General features: G+C 30.5%; 1 protein-coding gene across 1 annotated transcript in view; it reads right to left on the minus strand.

Moving 5' to 3' along the window:
• Positions 1-16,539, minus strand: part of LOC113556053 — a 37,951-nt gene that overhangs the window by 1,451 nt on the left and 19,961 nt on the right. Inside the window, 15 exon segments of the mRNA XM_026960773.1 lie at positions 126-336; positions 455-681; positions 1,157-1,296; positions 1,702-1,835; positions 2,054-2,229; positions 2,982-3,098; positions 4,103-4,166; positions 4,168-4,242; positions 4,244-4,330; positions 5,526-5,638; positions 5,853-5,997; positions 6,170-6,291; positions 7,316-7,452; positions 7,752-7,884; positions 15,916-16,020. Of these exon segments, the coding sequence (XP_026816574.1) occupies positions 126-336; positions 455-681; positions 1,157-1,296; positions 1,702-1,835; positions 2,054-2,229; positions 2,982-3,098; positions 4,103-4,166; positions 4,168-4,242; positions 4,244-4,330; positions 5,526-5,638; positions 5,853-5,997; positions 6,170-6,291; positions 7,316-7,452; positions 7,752-7,884; positions 15,916-16,006 (1,972 nt within the window). The 5' untranslated portion in view covers positions 16,007-16,020.

A 16,539-nucleotide genomic window follows, 5' to 3' on the forward strand; every position in this document is an offset into this window, starting at 1 on the left:
GTCGGAAAAATTAAGAAGAAAAATTGTCAACTCATGTCACTTGTACCTGAGTGTAGATGCATATTATGGATATCACATTTGATGATGATGCACTAAACCTGTGTGTTATTGTTATAATTATTTACCTTTGTTGAAATCCGTGTACTGCGGCTCATTGCTCTTCAAGAATTGCGATTGTTTTTCATCGCCAAAGTCCAACACCAGTATTTCCTGACTGATCTGCGTCATGTCTTCACTGTTTTCGGCAGTGTCGTTGTTGTTAGGCTGAGCACTAGACACCGACCTTCTGCGCCGTCCCCAGGACTCCACTGAGTCTCGGCCCCATTCGCAAACAGCCTGATGTCCGCCGACGGAATAACCGGTAACAAAAAACGTTTCGTTGGTATTATTGTTATTTTTATTATTGATAATTATTTATTATAACCGCTATCACGACGGAAAGCGGAATCATTACCGGTTCGCACGGGCCCAGACAGTATTTAACGTTGCACTGGAATATCACGCCGTATGACTCCGTGAACCGGAACGCTTCATAGACGGACTGCAGTGCGTTGCCTTCGGGTGAGAAACCGGGGAATATGGTCGGGTCTACCGGACACCCTTCGTCGTCGATGATCTGGAACGTACTCTTCGAATCCTTGGCCATAGCCACGCAACTCCTCGCGAAGATACCGTACGGTGCTACATTGTCGGAAAAACACGCGGAAAAGTCATAAAAACCGTGGTGACAAAAACGAGGGTCAAAATATAATACTTATGCATATAGGTATGTCAGTTGGTATGTGGTATAAATTAGTCGAATTTAAGGGGGAGGGTATTATTATTTTTTTAATAAAACTTATAATATTTGAATAGGCGAAGATATTTGCATACAAATAGATCATATAAATGAATCATTTTTGAATTAATTAGTAATTAAAATATGATTTATTCTATGAAATAATAATATTTGTTAAACAGGGATAATTGTGACTTTTAAAGGGCTATGATCTCTTAAGCGTTAAGTCCCCACTCGGCCAATCATAATATCTGCATATACTATATGAACCATGAATGTATACATATTAATACAGTTGTGGGGAAAAATGATTTTCTCGCCCCAAACACAGATGATAAACGCCGGTGGATTGGGCTCAACAGATGTTTGTATACTCACTGTCTTCAGGAATTTCGATTCTGAATGTCAACTTGTCGCCGATTCGGACCGTCTCTACTTCTCTTGCTCGGGAATCAAGGATTCTAATTCTTGGTGGCGGTGCTTCTGGCGCCGAAGTAATGCTTATCATCTCCGGGTCCCTGTAAAGTGTTTAACACGTTTAGCTTCAATTAGATTACGTTCATAACTATGCTGTTATCCAGCTAACATTGCCTAACGGCGGCTTATTTAAGATTAAAACGGCATGTAATTATATCAATATAAGTTTAGGTGTATTGATAATATTAATTCGTTTACTATATTTTTAAATTTTTATAATAGTGAAGTAGCAAATACATTTCAATAATACAAGTATTTGGGAACAAATTAAGATATTCATATAATTAAAAAAATGCTATATCTAGACAAATAATAGAAAAAAACTGTTGGAGGTACTAATAATTATTATTAGTTGTATACTCGAAGAGGTGAATTAGACAAACGTGTCATTGTTGACAATCAAAAATATAATAAACATTTTAGTAGTTATATAATCTCATTTTTACCTGATTGGCATCATCCCGAATGTAATGTTCTTCGAAGACATGTCGTACGTGCACTTGACTTTGTAGATTTTGTCCGCTTTTGTCATTACTACGCTATGGTGTTGGAGGACTACTGTATTTGAGAACACTCCGGTCTAAAAAAAAAAAAGAAAACGTAATTTTTATCAAAATAAAAATCATGCTGTTTTTAATGAGAGAGTTCAATAAACCGGATTTCCCGATTCTTCTCTGTTATTTTCGGTGTAACTAATAAATATCATCTACGAACAGACTTAGAAAATCCTCAACTTATTACAAACTAATCTTCCATTAAAACTGTTTCATGTTCCAGTATCGGGTTTAAATTACTTACCACCGACTGGGTATTACAGTCTTGACCAGCCATTGTTAGATCCAATCGGAATTGGTCACTGTTGAGCACGTCTATGTTGCATGTCTCCGATCTGCCGAGCGCGTATATTCTACCGTTGAATGGTTTGTTCGTGCGTACTTGAACAGCTATCTTTGTATCTTTACAATGTACCGATACTGTAAATATTAAAAAAATTAAACTATAAGATCACGAATTTTATTTTATTTCATAAAATGTATTATGTTTTTTTTTTTTTTTTTAATTTAATTTGTCGAGTACAGTAGCTACAAATTACAATGTGAAACCATAAAATTATAAATTTACTTAACTAAATTGTATTACCTATACTTACACTATAGGCACGTTTAATAATTAGGTACTTGTTGTATAATAACTAATAATTAATTATAGTAACGTAAGTATTAAATACTCAAATTTATCTATGAATAAATGTTAAATATTTGTAAAGGTTTTTTTCATAAAAATTATAAATATAAATCAATGTACTTATTTAAACTAATGTAATGACTAATGAGAAAAAATAAATTAATTTGGTGATTTTAATTAATTATATTCGTTGTATATTGGTGATAAATCTAACATGGTAAATATAGATAGATAAAAAAAAAAAAATCAAAATTGATTAAATTCAAGATTATTATTTTAAATAAAAAATTTATTTTGCATATCTTAGATGTTATAACTATAGTTTGTTAATATCCGTAAATGCGTGCAACTAGCTTTTCAAATGTCTTTATTGCATAGTTGGAATTGTTTTTTTTTTTTTACTGCATTAAATGCACATAATTTTAATAATAACTATACATCTCAATAGTCTATAAGCAGCTATATAATTAGTGTAAATTGAAATATGAATAAAATATAAATTGTTTTAATGTAAAATAATATATAGACAGTAGACACTGACCATCGTAACACGTTCCTGTCTTGTCACAGTTCAAATCGGTTCTAGTCAAGTTCAACGCCGGATCGTCGGTACTCTCGAACACGACCGGCAGTTGTTCGTGAGGCGGTGTCGTGGATTCTGCAAAAAAAACGTGTCTTAGTGAGGTTATTTCATTATTGAAATATATGAAATAAGTACATATAATAAATTATTATGACAACGACATCGCGTGCGTTCAATGCACGTCACTCATTTTATCCGCTTGCATTATGAATATATAATTAATATTATAATATAAGTAGATACCTAATAGATATGTTATAATACACGTAGGTGTTAGGTATATATTATATAGGTACATTATACAAGGCACAAAGCATACTCAACAATGCAATTATTCAAAATTTGATTTTTGGAATTTTTAAATATAGGTAGTCAAAGATCATATTTGAAATTTCTTATACTATTAAAGAAATGTCCTATAATTTTTTAGCAGATATATTTTTTGTGAATTTTGATGTACCTTAATCAAAATTTGTATGACAAATTGTGTACTGATTACTGAAGATAATAGGTTTGAAAAATATGGTGGCTAAAATGATTTAAATTCTATATAGTTATTTAATATTATAGTTTATCCACATTTCATAATTTGAAAAATGAAGTATAATAAATATTCAATTTAATATTACATACATTTTATATTTTCGTAAAAATATTGGTAAGAAAAATTATCCTTAATATAAACATTTTAATAATTCAAGAACTACTGTTCCGAATTTTGATTTAGATATATCGAAATGTTCAAAAATATTGTCTGCTAAATAATTTAAATTAATAAGGAAGATTTTTCGTTTGAAATTTGAAAGTTTGTAACTCCACATTACACTTAATAAATTTCAAGTATCCATGCAAAAATATGATATTACGTATACTTAAAAATTTCAAAAATCATATTTTGAATAATTGCATAATTAAAAAAACATGGGTAGTATGGTCGGTAAATCACCTTGTATATATAGTAAGGAAAATATAACGTTTTAATATTTTAAATTACACATTGCACAATAAGAGACGCGGTGGTCTATGTCTATCACCTAAGACATAAACGTGGATGACCGAAGTAAAAAAAACCAACTCACTCTCGCAGTAGTTTTCATAGTAGTTGCCAATCTTTTGCCCGTCGTCGATCAATGGTCGTTCCGCAGTTTAAGTACGTGCTGGGTCCGTCTGGCAGTGTCTTGTGGTCCAAATGGAACAGCTCGCAGTTGTACGTCGTACCCTACCGGCGGTCCTTTGAAGATGAACGACCGGCAGAGGAACTCATTCTCGATCTCGCAAGCCAACCGACAAGCTGATTCGCTGGTCACCTGGGAAAATGGAAATAATATTCGGTTTACGCGAGTTTTCTTCGATAAATATGATTTGAACTTGTTTTTATTATTATTGTTATTATTTGCTGTTCTGTAGTAATATTTTTGGTCATCGATCCCAATGACGACTAAACCCATTCGCACTTATAGTATATATCGATACCAGTAATGGTATATCTAAAACTCTACTGGTCATTAGGGGAGCAATTAAAATACCTTCCTTTCTCCCTCTTGATACTCCATGCCCTTTCATAGATATTAATTAACTTCTTGAATTATTTTTAATACCTAGTTAAATTAGTTTTAGATTCTGAGCAGAATGATGAATGTATTGGTTTTACAATTATCTGTATTTTTTATTAATAATAATTTTTCTATGTATGTCTGAAGATTCCTGTTTATTATAGTAGAAATGACGCTCTGGTAGTCTTTTAGAGAGACGTTTCATGGTAAAAAATTGGATTTATAGTTTGGACTTGTAGGGGCAGTAAAAAGTAGAAAGGTATACTAACTTTACGTGTAAAATGACTAAAATAGATTAAGTATTATTTGCTGTCAAAAGTTGAAATAATAACTATGTGTAAAAACACTATAAGAACTAGTATTTAATTACTAAATAGTACAGGTGTGCTAAAGTGCTGAGTGTGGTTCGGTGGTTTTTACGTGTTCAATTGTAATAGATTTTAATTCTAATTGGAATGACAAGCTCTGTACATAGTAACTTTTTTGTACATTCAAGTTCGACATTTGAAATATAATTAATTATACTTAATAAATGTTACACTCCTACATACACGAAGATTATTTTATGCACTTATTATAGTGTTGTACCTATCGCTGTTGGCTTATTGTCTTACGTATTCCAAACGATTGGCACGCTACACGCCATAATATAATAATATATTCAGTTGACCTTTACTTATTCCCCACGATGTTAATACACTCGGTAACCGGTTAACTATTCATGTGGACAGTACCTATAGGTACCTACTCTATACACAAGCACGAGTAGACAATGTGCTATATGTAAAAAACTGTGCTAGTCCCGGACATATCTCCGTGTATAACAGGTATGCAGTAGCCAGTAGGTACCTACTTTGAAAGTTGCAAATTGTTACAATACACACAAGTGCCTTACGCATTTTAGTCAATGCGTGTATTATACTACGGTCATATTAGAATTTAATGTTACCTGCAGTTCCTTGTCGTTGTAGTAATGCAATGCGGCGTATTGTGCTACTTTGTCGTCGGCCACTCCGATCCTGGGCACTTGAAAAACGCGATTTCCTTTGCAAGCTTGATTACCTGAATACAAAAATAATAAACGTCCAATATAACGCTAAGTAATGTATAGTATTGATGGTAATAGATAATATTATGTACTACATATAGTATATTATTATTATTGCACAGTAATTATTATTTATTTATTTTTATTTTTTGATGAGAAATTAATAGTGTGTAATTAATTAATCAGCTCATATTTTATTAGATGTACGTCAATATTACGTCACATTACCTTTGATGCAGAGATTTTCAAAGTAATCAACACCCTGTGCTTCGACAAATTGCACGTACTGACCAGTGGTTCTCCTGTCCGAATCACTTAAATGACACTGGAGTGTTACGTAATTATACTCCACAGAACGGCAAGTGAAACGGTGCTACACAAAAACAAATTATTTCATATACGTTGATCAATTTAAAATATATTCACGTTTTCAGTGTATTATTATTATTATTAATATTTTTGTATAGTTTTATAGTCGGTAACGGTTGCATTTAAATTTATTTACACATTGGAAAAAATGGTTATTAATTGAGATTAATAATTACCTCATTTAAACAGGCGGCTAGACATGCTTCTTTCGTCGACGTGTAGATCAACGCGTTATCTAGTCCCCGAATCATTTTGTTTGGTACCCTCTCGAAAGACCATGGCCTCAAACATACATTATCTGAACAAACGAATTCAGTTTTTAAACATGACATAAAAATAAGACATTTTAAGATAAAATACATTTGTATAAAGAAATGCGACTGGGAAAAGTTAAATCACGCATTAGTATATTATTATCGTGTTGCAGTTTTTTTTAAACATAATATTATGTTATGTCGATATAAAAATATTTTTTCTTATTCATATACCGACTTGGGTATCTTCTATATAGTATTTAAATAATCTAATTTACATCTATTTTAAAGTATAATGTACTTAGTGCAAAGACAACAACTATATATATATATATATATACCTAGCGGTAGATAGGTAGGTAGTTCTTTAAATGTTCATTATTATAATGTCACGCTACGCTAAATCTGATCAAAACACAAAAACAACTAACGGGCACCATTTTCTTAAGAACGGCAAATTTTTTGTTAACGTTAACGACTATATAAACGCTCGGCGTTAAGATAGCAGACATTCGATAAAATAATATTACATGGTCCTGGTCAGATCTTTTATAATATACCTACTAGTCGGTAGGTACTTTAGTAGTTATTGCAGTTAGTATAGTACCTAAATAGTAGTTATCTGTGGTGGGTAGGCACACAGCAATATTACTCTTCATTGCATTCAATGGTGATACTTATATACATTTGCAGACCTAGATAATAATGTAGATACTAATACGAGTACTCGTCTGCATACAATAATATAAGGTCTACGGATAAATCACTGTTAACAAATGACCGAGATCAAAAATTCCAATACCGGTGGTATATCACGGAGGACAAAGGCGGATGAAATAGACACGCGGAACCCATAGGAATTCACAGTGTTGTGAAATTCCTGCAGAGTTAACCTAGATATACCTATACATTTCAGCGGGAACGTTGTACTCGTAATATTATAACTATGATATGGCGTGCGTGGTATAGGCACATACACTATATATTTTTTTAACCATGATCTAACTTATATGGGTTATAAAAAATTTTTTATACATTAAAATAACGGATGATTTTAAATTAACTAACCAGATCGTATTTGCATCTTCACCATGTAATACAAGTTGACAGAGCGCTGAGGGGCTGCCGCTGGATTATTGGCAGTTGTCTCATTTTGTAATTGACAAACAGTTTCTTGTATGGGCGTCAACGGGTTTAAGACGAAACTAAAATTAAATTAAATCGATATTTTATTTAAATGTTTCAATTTTAAAAACCATTTAAAAGTGATTCATTTTTTTAAATGTAATATAAGTGTAGTAATAACCTTTGGTTGAAATATTATAAAACTAATTAAATCAACTATAAGAATATTAAAAATTTTAAATGTTGAAAACAAAAATATTTTGAATACATTTTATAATAAATTGTATTATTATATTACTATTATACTATAATGATTTTATTTAGAACACGTTCATCATTTAAATTCTTAAATATTTTCTAATATACTCAATTATTTTACCTAAATGAAGCTGCTTGGCACTCTGGCTCTTCTCGGCACCATCCTTGGCACTCGTACAGCGTCAAGTTTTTTACTGTGTAATATGTAGTGCCTTTGTAATCTAATTCAGTGAGTTTTTCAAAAGCGGTTCGACCTAGAAATAAAATAGAAATTATTAATTAAATAATAAATATAGTTTCAAACAAAAATATTTTTTATTGAATAATAACAAGGTTATGTTAACAGATGACTCGAGAAAAAAAAAAAATAGCATTTTTTTTCTTATTATTTCATTAACCAGAATCTAGATCATAATAATATAAATATTAATCTTTCTTCTTTTAATGGAAATGAAAAATATTAATACGATATGTATATCATAAATGTATAAAAATCAAGCAATGTAAAATTATAATTAAATAATTAATTTTTATACAGATCATGTTCTCTCTTTTATTGGAACTGGAGAAAGTAATAAATATGTATTGATTTATGTCCAGAAAATTTATAGACCGAATATGGTGTGTCGATAAAACGACGTTAATAAGTAATAACCTACAACCTAATTATTTTTGTCCTACCATCAAGGCTTTAGCGTAAAGAGAAGATGTCCCCCATTATAATAAAGGTAGGTATTACAAGAGCGCTGCCAAATATCAATTGGCGTACGCGGACAAATTGGTTTATGCATCTTGAGCAGCCAAATGACGCCCCGCGATGTGAAAATTATCCATTTCCTATTCGTATTGAGAATTGGGTTGACGATATCGATTGTTGTACGTAACTCGACACTTTTGACCCGGAATTCCATGAGATGGGTACTCGGTGATTATTATAATAGACACGTTATATTATTGCATATTATCTAAAAAAATATATTTGTGATGGCCACAGATAAAAATTGGCGGCTTGGCGGAATCGATGAATAGGTATACGCGTATACCTACTGCGTTTTATCATCGTTACTTTCGTACATCACGAGTCCATGACTGACGGTGAATTACGAATACGTATACGACGGTTCATGACCGCGGATTGGTAGTTTTAATTGTTGCATAGTAATTGGACACGGATAATAATGGTAAACCATTAAAGTCATTGCATACACAGTGGATGCGGCAATTAAGTACCTATATAGGAAGACGATCGACGGATTGCGTCATAAAAAACAAAAAAAACAAATTAATAAGAAAAAAATGTAAACACCAAAAATTAGATTTGCTTTCCGCAAGTGTGATCCCCGACGTGTGCATCCTGAATAGATTCGGATGAACAAATCGTTTTTTTTCCACATTAAAAAATCGGTTACACTTCTCGGTGTGAATACATTGACTTTAAAGTGCGATCGATGTAGACAATACATAGATATATTTATAATAGTAACATTGTTCCTATATAAATAGTTAAGTATCTAAATTTTACATTGAAGTGTTGAATTAATGTAATATTACAAGTTTTGAATTTGTCATCTTCCTATCAACATTTCAATCTATCTTTGCGTTACACGTTAATTATATTTGTTTGTTTGGATTAAACGAAATTGCACTGAAATATCTTATTTTTTAGTTGAAAAATAATAAGGTTTGAACACCTATATATATACATTGACATTCGGTGAAATTAACATTGAACAGTTTTATACGAGTTATTTTGTTATTTATCACGGCACCTATGAAATCTATATTTTTTGTGTTTTCTGAACTAGTTGTGCGGTATAACGTATAAACACACTATACATTATTTAATTTAAATAAATACGTATAATATCATAACTTAAAAATAACAATGTTTATTATATGTCCCTACCTAATATTTTTTTTAAATCATGTACTGATATTTATCATAATTTATAACAATAATAATTTTTTTTTATTCCTCAGTAGAATTTTAAATAATTCAAGAAACTTTCAACAAAAATATTCTCAACATGACTTGGACTTCTAATTTTAAACTTATTGTATCACATACATAATACATATTATTCTATTACAATATATAATATAGATTATATATATATATAAATATGTATTTTAAAATAATAAAATACTATGCAATTTATTATTTTATTTACCATATAAACAAGTGAGCTGTAAAACTCATTATCTCAATAATAAAAGATTATTTGGTGAATATAATATAATATTATTTAAAAACATAATAAAAATTTGTTCAAATACATTATTAAAGTTATATGAAGTTTAACACTATTAATTGTTTAAAAATTTATTGCACTACTATAGTAAAAATAATTACTAGAAATAATTTACTAATTTAAATTGAAAGTGTTTTGAAATTATTTTAAAATTCCATTGTAGGTTTTTCATGATACGCCATGGGAAGAGAAAATTAACGTAATAAAAGGAATCTTCAAATAATTAGATACCTAGTATATTTTTTTTACACGGTAATAAGACAGAAAAAATCGAATTGATGAATAGGTATCTAATCAAAATAAATGAATACAGAATTATTATAAGAGAAATCAATACTATGACTATGTCATACCTATATGAATACATTAAACACACAAACTCCGTAATTGTTTAAAATTTTAACATTATTTTTATATTATTTATTTGTTTAAATTTTATATTTTTTATTATTATAGTAACTGTTCGTTTGTACATTTGTCTGATAGCGGTATACATATTATTGTGTATTACACATTGTCCACTAACAAAAGCGTTAGGAAAAACTTAATTTGAGCCGTTGACATTATAAATTCCTAAGAAAATATAATGTTGTTTCCATAAAAAAAGTAAATAATAATAATAATAGTAATGTATATATGTATAGTGAATACAAATAATAAGCGGTTATTTCCGAACTATGTATAATAACAATAAAATTAATAGGTTTTTTGAATTTCACGATATATAGCAAATATAATATAACTGTAGGTGGGTACACATCAAAGAAAATTGGCTATTCTCGTCATATACGGTCCTACGAAGACTAAATTATATTCAGACTTACTGAAAAAAAAACAGACGTTTGAGTATCGAAAAAGATAAAAGAAATATTAGTATAACGATTTCGATTTTCCATAATATATTTGTTTACAGTATGTTCTATTGTATTATTATTATTAATTTTCAATCTTTGTTGGTATACGTGCAATCTGCATGTACCGTGTAGGAACTTCGGTTCCATGCGTAACAAAGGAACTGTATCGTGTAAGTGTTTATAGATATAGCTAGCCTGGCTAGGAGCCTATAGGTTATGTTGACCTAACGATGATGATAATATTATTACGGATGACTTAAAATAATTGGAAATGTTAACATTTAATTTTAAATTAAAAAAAATTTATTTAATTATGTGACATCGGTTAGAAGTATAAAAGGGCAAACTATAACCTGCAATTGCATATATACAAGTAATCTTTAAAAATTAAAGTATGTTTTAATTTACCATAACAAATAAATAAGTTACATAATTACTCAATATGTTCCATAAATACGAACGAAATAAAATTATATTTTAATTTTTTTATACAGTATACCTAGGTAAAAGTAATTTTTACATAAACTTGTATGTTTTTCGTTAGTTCTTTCAACGGTAGTATGATACGCCACCAAATCGTATTGTTTAAACAAATTAAGGTGCTAATTAATAAGTAATATTTGCGTACCTAACGTATTTTGTTCGTCGTTCTGGCAATTATAATTATTTAACAAACGTCAGGATCAAGTGAGTATACATTATTGAGAATCACCGAATCAAATCGAACCATGATAGTACCGTACTTTTACTATAATATTAGTAGGTACCGAAAAAATATTTGAAAAACAAGAGATGGTTTAAAGGAAACGAATAATAAACAAACAATTAATCAACCCTTCGCGCCGAGTACGATTTGTAGTAATATGCACCAGTGGGTAATTATATATAGTATATTATGGAGAAGAGTTCGATTACCTCGTTGAATGACGTGTTTTTTCGTTGACTCGTCTGCACTGCGAAATACGTTCAACGAAATTTATGCGCTGTGCATAGTGAAAAAAACAAATCCATAATATACACATATATATATATATATATATATTTATATAAGTACGCACTCGAAGCCGATATTGCTGATCACTAAAGCCTACATAATAATATTATAATATACATATAACCGTCGTAACACTATGATGGAAACACGAATAATTCCGTACCTATTATGTATATAGTTTGAAGGACTATTTAATATATTGATCTGCTGCAGCTGGAACCGAAGAATATTATGCGCGCGGTTATATGCTTTGTTCTTTGGACGGTGTACACGTCAACGTCGTTCGGACACGGCCGGCGTGAGTGGTTGTTATAATATATTATGCGGACGGCAAAAACGAAAGAAAAAAAATACAAAACGCTGGGTAACGTCGTCGCTGTCTTCGTGAACATTTTTTTCCGGTAAAAAATTATCTTCTTTTTTATTGTGCGGGGCGGATGCACAAGACGGCGTCGTAAGTACCTGTACTCAAATTGGTAACACAGGACACTGAAATATTTCTTTCGTTAAATAGTATGGTTAATAGAAATAATTAGTTATTGCTGGAGCCATCAAGATTATAAACTGTACACCGCTATGCTGGTATAATATAAACGATAAAATAAAACATGATTTAATCGATATTTTTTACAAATCGATTTGTGTCATACAACGATGTCGCGTATAATAATATAGTCCCGCCGAGAGCCACAACCATCAGAGATCTATGAACATAATAATATAGATAATATTATTGGTATTGGGCAAGACGGTAGGTAATATAGGTAATATACTAATATGTATATAATATAATAGCGATCAGTTCACGTTTTAATGGCCACTCACCGATGGACAGCTTTTCACGGTACACAGTACATAAGACACGGCAACCAAAGTTTAAATGTCTAACACGCAAGTAGGGGCTTAGAAAAATATCACGAGAGGGTGGGGGGATGGTGACAATTTAGTATTACAGCACAACAAAATTGTCATTACATGTTTTAATATGTTTATAATATATACGTATTTAAAGAAATAAAACAATTCTCAAGGATAATACACCACCCGTTCTAGAAACTAGCATAATATACTTATACACACTTATGATTTTTTATTGAATCGCTTAACTTTAATTTGGATACCGGCCACCGGGACACGGAAATATAAAAATAAATAACAAAACGGACTAAAAAGCTGATGTTGAGAATCAGAATTTGTCAATAGACACAGCTTTTCCAGATCACAATTATTGAACTGAATTCAATCAAATAGAAAACGAAATTGCGTAAAAATATATTAAAACTAAGAAAAATAAAATCATACCTAATACACGATTGACAAAACGCTGAAAACAGTGAAAACCCCGAATTATTAAAAATAAAATAAAAAACAATACTTTGTGAACTAAGAATAACAGATGGTTTTTAGAAATCAAATGAAGATCCACTTATATTTGAAACACACGGAACAAACACTAGCGGTTAAGCATCTACTGACGGAATGTTGCAAGTACAAATAAGAGTTCGAAGAATGTAGAATTGCCAATACCTTCGATGTAGCCCTAGGACTCGGCCTGAAAACAACTTAAACTTAATACTTTTCTTGAGAAAAACTAAATTATACAATGACCTTCAGTTAATGTATATATATACTGTTGATAATTGCCATACAGTTTTTCTTAATATTTACGTATTTAAAGGAATCAACCAAGTCCTATGGAATAAACTACTCCCGCCGTCCCTCTCAAAACCACACCACCACCTGAATACACACACGGAAAATTTGTACTTATACTATTATTATTTCGAACAAAACACGAACATAGTGTTTAATGAATGAATATATTGTAAATTACTGTATATACCTATTAAAACATTGATTGCGAGTGCCTGTCTGTGTGTGAACGGACCGCGTCATAATTCAAAATGTCGACGGGCTTTTTATATCGTCGTCACATTTATAGTCTTATTTCCTAATAACGCAATATAATAACAAATAAATCCGTCACGTCAGTCTCGTCTTATAGTACTCATCGTACACACACACACACACGCGCGCGCGCGCGGCTTGCACATTTAAACATACCTATATATATATAATATATAGGGTAGGTACTGCACCAAAATACATATCGATGTCTCGACTACGAGACGGTCCAGCCGCAATTGTCTCCTCGACAGTGTGTTTCATATAATAATGCACATCGCAAATAATATCTATCTATCTATCCTATATATTATTGTGATGTAGGTATACATATAAAATAACGTTCGATAACATATAGACGGCCGACACGAGTGTGTTATTTCATCGATTCCCATTCGATTTCGCGTCCGTCTGTCATCCGCAGCACACACAATTGGACGTCGCTAATAAGCTGCACCGATCCGCGAGTGTGTGCGTGTGCATAATATATATATATATATATACTATAATATGTGTCTATATAATAATAATGTACAGATGGCTGGCTAGCTGCTGTAGGTATTATTGGAATTTATTTATTTTTCACTGTCTTCTAGTCAGTTATATTCTTCTATACGCGTCGTCATAATATTATCTTCTGTTCCCAGGTCGATTCACACAATCCAATTGTACATTTTTAAGTTACCGTACACACACACACACACATATTACACATACACACACACATATACACATACGATTTTATTATTAATGTCGGTATATTATTATATTATTACAGGTGCGTTTATAGTCTGTATGTAATATAACGGCCAGTGTCGCCGTTTCCGCCGTCCGTCGCGCCGTGCCTTATACTACGCGGTCATCCCATACGACAACAACAATAATCATAATAATATATATTATATTACATTGTGTCACACTCGCACATTCGTAATAATAATAATAATAATAACGACTATATAATGTGGAATACAGTTTTCGGGATTTACAAAAGCTTAAAGCAAAAACCGTTCACATTTAATCGCGTATATATGCGTTGGTATATTATGCCGATAATATTATATATTTCCCTTTGCGCACGGTAGTAATTGCCTTATACATATACATTATACATATTATACTATTATTATACCATACATACGGTCCGCCGTCCTGTACGTATACTGTATAGTATATAATTATAATATGATATTCTGATATGTATAGGTACAATGTATTATAAGATCGTACACAAACACAGGTGTATCTATACCAAATTTCGATTGAAAAAATGATTACATATGGGAATGAAAAAAAAAAATTCAAGTACCAAGAGATCATTTTATATTCAGCGTGAGCGTATTGAGGCCATTAGCGTGATGTACGTGGGTAGTTTACGACGTATAGTCAATTGCTATATTAGAACTTTCAATGCCAAAAATGAAATATTCAATAATTATTTAGAATTTTTAATTCTCAGTCGGTACTAAAAAACATACTAGATCGTTATGAAAAAATATTTTTTGAACCAATAACCAAACCAAAGTTGAAAATCTGTAACCGCGATAATTACTAACATTTTCATTTTTACCATTTAAAAAATATCCAACACAATATGCGTATACCTAATAATGAGTGAACATTTCAAAATACCTACGTTTTTTAGCATCAGATAATTCAAACTAGTTTCGGAAATTAACATAGGTACAATTTTCATGATTTTATACTGGAAAAGTATTTTAAGAAATATCCAAAAACTAGTTTTTTAAAGTACAAAGTATACTTGAACTTAATTTTCATAATAAGGGCTTAAAGAAATTATCTTTTTTGATTGAGAAGAGAACATTTTTATTTTTGACCTGTCGTGATAAGTTTTTTACTATTGTAGCCTACCACCGTGGAAAAGAAGTGCGTATATACCTACTAACATATTTTGTTAGCATGTTAGCAATACATAACTGTTTGTAATAAGTATAATATTCACATCGAAATTAATACGTATTGTAATAAGTACGCTATAAAATAATCAATTCGCCATATTCCATATTATATTATGAACATTGTTTTTTTTTATAATATTGACTCGATATCCTTACACGCTATATTATAGGTGCGTGTACGCAATTTTAATCATCACGAATAATCGTTCAAAATCAACTGTCAATGTTTATTTATACTACTATGTATACTAGACCGTCTAGACCATTTAAAGATTTGTCGATTACAATATTTTGACGGACAAAACGAGTTTATTTAGTCAAATTTATAATTTAGGTATAAGTATATTATTATAATACATACCAAGCACGCTGGCAAAGTTTGTCCACAAAATTAAAAACAGTGACCATCTCGACCAACTACCGGGATGTAGTACTACGCCGGCAGCTTTCATATTTTAAACGACTCCTGAAATAAAAATACACATACTTTAATATTATACTATAGATTTCATAAAAGTAAACTATCAACCACTTATATACTTATATAGTTATATAATATATTTCAAATATTGGATAGAACATTCTTTTTTATATTAGGTACATACTTAATAATAAAGAATATTTTTTTTATAAGTTATTCAATCATTCTTTTAATGTCCCTGCAATAATTAGAGCGGTCTCTTATAAATTATAATCATTTTAAGTGTAAGAAAAAAATATATTTTTAAGTAGATAGGTTTACTCATCGAAGAAGAAGAATACACTTATAATTATGTTGTTTTTCACGATGGTTTATTATATATTATTTTGTTTGACTTAGTAATTTATTATCAATGTATATATAGGTAATTTATTCAAAATGTCTACACCCTATTGGTCAACAATTTTCATTGACGAAATGCCATTTATATAATATAATATTATAAAAATTCAAGTTATGGTTTTTTTTATTTTTATTTTTTTTTAAATTTAATCATCATCACGA

Source organism: Rhopalosiphum maidis, chromosome 1 (assembly GCF_003676215.2).
Source record: "Rhopalosiphum maidis isolate BTI-1 chromosome 1, ASM367621v3, whole genome shotgun sequence".
Lineage (NCBI taxonomy): Eukaryota > Metazoa > Arthropoda > Insecta > Hemiptera > Aphididae > Rhopalosiphum > Rhopalosiphum maidis.